Here is a 7,861-nt window from a genome sequence, read left to right as displayed (position 1 = left end):
TTCATTTCTCCTTCCCCTCCTCTTCCCTTTCTCTCCCCCTTCCCCTATTCTGCCCCTCCCCTCTCTTCCCCTCCCCTCCCCTCCTCTCAAAACAACACAAGGATCAAAGAAAGTGCTTGCTAAGGCCCTTTGTGAGACATTCATCCTCAAGTACTTCCATACGGGAGAGCAGCAGAGGAGAGAAGCCCTAAGGTGGGCACGAGATGGGAGTTGAAGGCTCAGAGCCGGTGCGGTGCTACTCAACAGCTTTCTAGCCTCCGATTTCCTTCCTTGTCCTTTGTTCTACCTGAGTCATTCAGTCCCATAGACCAACTCTCAACCCTTCCAGACTGCACTCAAAAAGGCTTCTTGCACAATAATCAAGTAGACTTTTAAAGATTGTTCATTATGGAAATCTTTGTATTTTAATTAGAATTGCATTGGTACTGTTATTATTATCATTTTACATGTAATGCAATGATTATTTGGGATTGAATTTACTATTTGGCCAGGCAATTATTTCTTTTCATTTCTTGCCTTATTAAACCTTCTTTAGTTAATACTTTCATCCCTCTCAACTATTAGCTTGTAAGTTATTCATTCTTCTACAACTATTTGAATAACTTTCCCATGGATTATCACTTGATTCATGATTTATAAAAGTCTGATATTAAGTTTTAACATTGTGCTGGCTAGTTTTTGTTAACTTGACACAAATCTAGCCATATTTGGGAAGAAGGAATCTCAGCTGAGGAATTACCTCTATCAGGTTTGCCTGTGGGTACCTCTGGGGGCATCTTCTTAACTGGAGGTTCAGCTCAGGCCCTGTAAAGAGTGCCTTCCCTAGGCAGGTGGGCCTGGGCTGTATAAGAAAGCCATGGTGAGTGAGCTAATAAGCAATGTTCCCCTGCGGTGTCTATTCCTTCCTCCAGGTTCCTGCCTGGGCCTCCCTCAGGGATGGACTGTAACCCATAAGCCAAATAAATTCTATTCTTCCCTGAGTTGTTTTTAGTTTGTTGTTATGATTATTACAGCAACAGAGAAGCAACTAGGACAACCACTTAGATAAGCTGAAGACTCTAGAACCTTTTACTATTACATTATTCACAACCTCTCCATTCTCTTTTTGATATCATGTATTTTAATTCTATGTATAGAGGCATTCCTTGTTTTGCATTGTGCTTATATGGATGAAGATCAGTTATTTTGATCTAGTTAAATAACTTTATTTAGCTTTATCTAGCTTTATTAACTGTTTCAAATGCAGTTATCATAGAATGTTAGCTGAAGAACGGAATGAAATGCAAGCTTTACTGCTAGGTATTTTTCCACACATATCATTGGATAGATAACAGATGGGAATCATATAGTAGGTGATCACCATTTCAGTCACTGGTAATTTTCACAATTGTTTACTCACAAGCAGTAAAGAATACGATGTTGCTTATGAGTTTCTGAGTAACAGCTTGGTATGACATGAGTTAACCGAAACAGTGAATTGATGGACAAAGATGAAGGTGCAGGGCTTCGTTGTCTTGGTGGTGTGTAGCTGTAATCCCAGCACAGAAAGCACACGTTCAAGGCCAGCCTGTAGTGCAGAGTGAATTCTTGACTAACTTGGATTACACAGCGAGACCCATTTCATCCTCCCTTTCTACCTCAAAACAAGGCATGGTATCTTATACCTGTAATCTCAACATTAAAGAGAACGAGGCAGGAGGATTGCTGTGAGCTAGTTTGAGCTACCAAACCAAACCAAACCAAACCAGCATCAAAAACCTCCCAACCTGCCCCAATCTCCTCAAGAACAGACGAAATTCTTGTAGATTGTTTATTGCATCATAAGAAAGAGGTTTGAACACCAGCATCCAGACCTAGAATTTGCCAAGACACTGGAAAGATGCTTTCCGGTAACTCATACAACAAAGGCAAAAATGGGCAATTGCAGTTGGAACTTCCTAGTACGGCTTTATGAACCTAAAATATGCTGTAACTCTAAATATTTTGATGCTTAAAATCATGCATTCAATCAATATTAAATTTAGTATCTATCCTTTCTTTATATGTTTATAACAGTGAGAGAAAATGTAATATTTTGACAATGATTTTAAATGTCACAAAGTATTCAAACTTTTCTTAGTGATAGTCGAATAGCATTTTTGTTTGTTTGTTTGCTTTATTTTGTTTTGTTTTTTTTTTTTTTTTTACCCAGATTCAGTCTGTATATTTTTAGGATGCCAGGCTATTGTGCCTGTACTTTAAATCCTACAGTTTTTGTTTTGTATAGTCCAAATTTCTTTATGTCTACCTTCTCATTTACCTCCTCTGCTGCCGTTCATTTTCTTCTGTACAGAATGTACGGCCAGATTGGGGTGGGGGCCATTTTTCTGTTTCCAAACATTCCTTTTAACAGTTCTTTTAATTCGAGTCTAACTCTGACAAATCCTTTAAAAAATGTCTTTGTGGGTCTGGTGTGATGACTCAGCCTCTGAGGGCACTTGCAAATCTGTTGACCAGAGTTCAGTCCCCAAGTCCACCGGGTGAAAAGAAAGAACAGACTTCCACACGTTGTCTTCTGACCTACACATACATATTGTGGCACACCCCACACCATAGAAAAGTAATGTAAAAAATATTTTAAATGGAGGCTGTCATTTGGGTCTGTTTTGTACTTTTTCTTATACTTACATGTGAGTCATTTTACTCAAATTGTAGAAAGAATGTGGTTCCAGCCGCTGCAGAGTTGCATCTATAGATAAATAGCTGAACATTATAAAAAATAAGACAAAGAAGAAAGTTAGCAATGAACTCCAAGCGCTCTCCTTTAATTCACCATATTAGTTCATGATAACGCCATGACGTAATGTGCTTTAAGCATCTTCCCCTCCCCACACCCCCACTACCACATTCCCTTGTTCCCTCTTCTCTTGAGTCACCCATTTCCCACCATTTCTGTTTACCTCAACAGCATTACTTCTATTCTCAGGCAATCTGTGTTCATGTGACTTGAGTTTATAGATCTATAAAGTCTAGAACTCACATGTGAGAGAATACTTACATTATCTCTCTCTGAGAGTGCCTTAAATCGGTTAGTACAATGTTGCCTTAACATTACATTTTTTTATGGCTAAAATAAAATTCCATTGTGTCTATAAACCATATTTTCTTATCCATTCCTGTTGATAGACACCTGGATTGGCTTCCTAATTTCAGTGGTGTGCAAAGTGCTACAGTTAGCATTGTTGTGTAAGTATCTGGGATAAAAGCATACTATTTCTTATGTACATGTATATATGTATGTATGTATGTATGTATTCATGTGTATGCAGGTGAGTGGTGTGTGTGTGTGTGTGTGTGTGTGTGTGTGTGTGTGTAGGCTAGAGGAAACTTTGACTGTCATAACTCAGATGCCATTCACATTGATTTTACAGACAAAGTCTATCATTAGCCTGGGAGACCTAAGTAGACTAGGCTGCCTGGCCAGCTATCTCCAAATATCCATCTATTTCCATTTCCAGAGTTCTCGGATTTATATGTGTGCCACCACTCATGGCTTTAAAACAGACTGCTTTTTGTATGGCTTCTTTCTTGGGGCCCTTTCAAATAATAGACCATACACAAACCACCTAACTATATAATTTTTTAGGATCCCAGTATGCCTAAAATTCCCCAATACCTTGTTCTATTCTTCTACAGGTCTCAAATGTCACTTTCTTCAGAAACTTTCTACCAGCTTCCTGAAAAGGCTAAAATTCCCACTGTACAACCTCAAAGCACCACAAATGTGCCTTTTATGGAGTCACAGCGCACCTGTCTAACTACTTGGTTTGCATTTGATTTACACCATGTCATTAGACTGTAAGTTATCTGTTGTGGTGTTTCTGCTTTGGGCCATTGAATTATGCATGGCTTGTATAGTTCTTTGCATTAAGCCAACTCAGGAAATCCATGCTCAGCGAATACATAAATGAATAGATGAATAGATGTATTACTCAAAAATAGCAAAACCAGAATGCATCAGAAAAGAACATTAGAGTGAGTAAGAAGCATTTTTAAAAGAGGGCAGAAAGCGTGGGAATAAGACGTAATTTCTAAAAAGTTGAAGAGAAAATTCACATTTCTGTAGCAGGGCATTCCAGAGGGTATTGGCTATCGTGATGATGAAATATTCTGAAACTATCTCTTGCATTCTAAGACACTGGACCTTTTGCAGGACTTCACAGACAAAATCACTTAAGACTGCTAGCCTTCAGGGTACTCAGCCTGTGTGTTTAACCTGCTTTTAAGACAATGTAACAGCCAACCTCACTTGCCTTGGAATTCCCATGTAATCAGCTTTCACAACCTAAGCTAATGCTTAGCTGCCACCTTCAATTATGTAGTCTTCCCTGCCAGATCCCTTAACAGTGCATGCATATCATTTGTGGAGAGCAGCAAATACAGAAGTTAAAAGCAGCTTTCTAAAATCTGCCATAAAGGTTGAAAGCATCTGTTTATGAGTATTGGTTGATAAACAATGCTTGTTTTCTGGGTCTGTTGGGATCTGTTGGAGCCAGGGATATAATTCCCTGCAAAACTCTGTTAGAGATTTTTGTAAAGTCTCCCTTTCCTTCTCATGTGATGCATTCTGTGCTTTCCATAAAGACAGGGTGAAGCCTTTTGTGAGGAACAGACACACAACACACACACACACACACACACACACACACACACACACACACACGGAAAGAGGAAAGAGAGGAGGAGGGCACAGGGAAAGGGGAACAGGAACAGGGAGAGGGGCAGGGGGGATAAGGGGGAAGGGGACATGGGGACTGGCACAGGGACAATGACAGGGGACAGAGGGCAGGATAGACAGGGGTGGGGTGGGCAGGGGACAGGAACAGGGGACAGGAGGGACAGGAGGGACAGGGGCAGGGACAGGGACAGAGACCGATTCACCAGATAATGCAGACAGTACTCAGGGAGACACAGATTAAGACTCATACAACAGACAGACAGAGGACAGAAAACACAGAGCAAAGCAGACACTTCAAATTTGGACTCTAAGTTACATGACTTCAAGGGGACACACTCTTGTTTCTTTCTTTAATGCAACACAACACATTATTGGTAACCCAGAGTTAATCACTAGTACATTTAAACCATGCAGACCCCATTCTCTCTTAAGATCTATCTTCTTGATTTTGAATGAAACAGAAAAGTCAGGATTTGTCTTGAAATTATTAATTAATATTATTAATTATTATTATTATTATATGATGCAAATCAAAGTTTTAGGTACTAAAAGAGGAAAGAAGAGAGATGCCCCTTTACAGGAGCAGTTGTGAATCTGTATGTAAACGATCTTGTTTACAAGATCTTGTTTCAGATGCTTTTATCAGGGTCTTTCTTATAATGAGAATATACACAGATTCAATGACCCTCCTCCTGAGAGGCACGACAACGCCACCTGGGAAAATAAATGATTTATAAAGCCCTAACAGAGATTACCAGCCCTGATCATAGAATTAAACAACCTGGATACATACATGTTCAAGATTATGAGGGCCAAGTACTTATATTTTTTAAAAGCTTTCTTGGTGATTATCTCTGAATGACATTCTTCATAAGAGGAGCCATCATTGTTAGACTCTGGGTATCCTTGCTGGCAGGGTTGTGTGTGACTATACTCATGCCCCTGTGCTGTTTGTTTAGAAGTATTTATTCTATAAACAAACAGCCTTTGATTTCTCAGGTTTCCCAGCCGTTTGTCCTTTGTGACTAAGCAACAATATATAAATTGTTCTGATCCAAACATAATCTCAGAACACATTTCATAGGATCAGCTTACTGTTTGAGGACCTTACAGAATTTGTCATGGATGAAAGGCTGACAAGTTACTTCCCTATGTTTCTCTCACAGCCTTTGTCCCATATTTCCTGCTGAATCTCAAAGATGAGTTCATTCATTCTGCCCACCTCCCTGAACTGAAGTTCTGGTTTCACTAGCCTCCAGGCTTGTTATAACTTAAATCATGTACTCATCCATGCCTCAACCCAGGATCACACATGTGTGTCATTTGCTGAAAGTATCAAATACAGAAGTTGAAAGCAACTTCCTAAAACCTACTATAAAAGTTAAAAGCATCCATTTATGCATATTGGTTGATAAACAATGATTTTTGTAGAACTGTTTGTTGTCTGGGTCTGCAGGGATTAGCTGGCGATGGTTGGCGATTCAATCCTTGCCAAACTCTGGCAAAGATTTCTGTAAAGTATCCCACGTCTTCCCTGTGTGATGACTTCTAAGCTGTCCAATAAACGCAGAGCAAAGCAAAGCTCTTTGTGGGGGGAGAGAGATCCATACGGCCACAGACAGATACATACAGCCACATAACAGAGCACACACACACACAAGGGGTGTGTGTGGGAGAGACAGAGACAGACAGACAGACAGACAGACTCACAAGATAGCCTCCACAGATGCAGACTCAAACAAAAGACACACAGAGGCTGGAAGACTCAGAGAGCGTGAACTAGAGAATTGATGACTGGACTCGTTCTTGGTGAAATGATTCTAAGGAGGACATGTTTTCATTTCTTTCCTTAATGGGACACCAACACCTTGTTGGTGACCCAGAGTCAATGTGTACAAACCCATGCACAGGCAGTGGCTGCTATAGAATAATGGGAAAGTGCCCCTTTCCTTCTGTCTGCATACTGCATTTTTATTTTTAAGGCTTAGAATCATTTTTAGCTCGTTTTTAAGTGAGGGACGTCTGAAACGATTTGGCTTCACTTGTGACGAAATGTCAGCGTTTGCACTGTATTACTGGTGAAAGTGAATCCATCAGTCTAGACTGGCTGGGTAAGGAAGAGATGCATACCTGTGTGCGGATTCTCAGCACATCCTATGATATGCTAAAATGCACATGCTGGACATGACCACACAGATTTAAACTTGCATTAGGTTTAAAGGGTTCTATAAGGATCAGAAAGTTAAGATGTAACTAATAAGGTAAGTACTATATAAGTAAAATTTCCAAATACATAAAAATGCAGATGTCATTATCTTAGGCAAGGACAGCACCGATTGCTTTTCTTGACAGAACACATTGATGTAGTAGTGTGTTACAACTGCAAAGTTCTCTGTATGGTCAAATAATTACTTACATCCTGGAAATATTGGGCAGACTTGAAAATGCCAGACTGGGAATGGTCTTCAGATGAGTCTCAATGAGCTTCCTAAGGAAATGACAGTCTCACCGTTAGAGTTCTCATCATCAGTCTTTTAAGACTACTCACCTTAATTTCAAAGAATACCCTATCGGAAGCACAGTGACCTTTCACAACACAAACAATCAATGGCATTGTCATGATTTCTCTTCCTGTGACATAAGAACTGGGAATCTGACTCAGATGTAGAAAGTGAATCCTTATACCTCATCTCTGGACTGGCAGTAGAATGACATACTTTGTCCAACATGACACTTCACTTGCTCACTGAAAAGGCACAGAGTGTGTGTCCCCCTATAGTATGTTCATGAGAAGGCCAGGGCTACGGCAGTATGGTGGTAACTGATAGAATGCTTTCTCAGAACCATAAGCCATCTTTGTTGGACATGAAAATTGAGGGTATGGCATCCCCCAACTTTCCCGTCTGGGACTTCTCATAAATGAAAAAGCATCTTCAAATATCCCAGTAGGATTCTTCATCTAGGGCTTCCATTTGTGACTTCCTCTCTTTGTATAGTGATAGCTTGACCATAATCCTGCATAGGAAAGGTATGCCCAGCCTTGCAACTTTCTTTCTTCTTCTTCTTCTTCTTCTTCTTCTTCTTCTTCTTCTTCTTCTTCTTCTTCTTCTTCTTCTTCTTCTTCTTCTTCTTCTTCTTCTTCTT

The 7,861-nt window shown here is 39.9% G+C and overlaps 1 protein-coding gene across 2 annotated transcripts in view; it reads right to left on the bottom strand.

Moving 5' to 3' along the window:
- Positions 1–7,861, bottom strand: part of Tshr (thyroid stimulating hormone receptor) — a 114,719-nt gene that overhangs the window by 37,119 nt on the left and 69,739 nt on the right. For both annotated transcript variants that reach the window (XM_021202086.1, XM_021202085.1), the window contains exons 2-3: positions 7,134–7,205; positions 2,668–2,742 (exon numbers count right to left, since the gene is read on the bottom strand). In XM_021202086.1, the coding sequence (XP_021057745.1) occupies positions 2,668–2,742; positions 7,134–7,205 (147 nt within the window). The remainder of the gene's footprint in view (positions 1–2,667; positions 2,743–7,133; positions 7,206–7,861) is intronic.

The sequence above is a fragment of the Mus pahari genome, chromosome 7 (genome assembly GCF_900095145.1).
Source record: "Mus pahari chromosome 7, PAHARI_EIJ_v1.1, whole genome shotgun sequence".
NCBI lineage: Eukaryota > Metazoa > Chordata > Mammalia > Rodentia > Muridae > Mus > Mus pahari.
The sequence above is the reverse complement of the archived record's forward strand: the minus strand, read 5'-3'. Positions and strand labels throughout refer to the sequence as shown.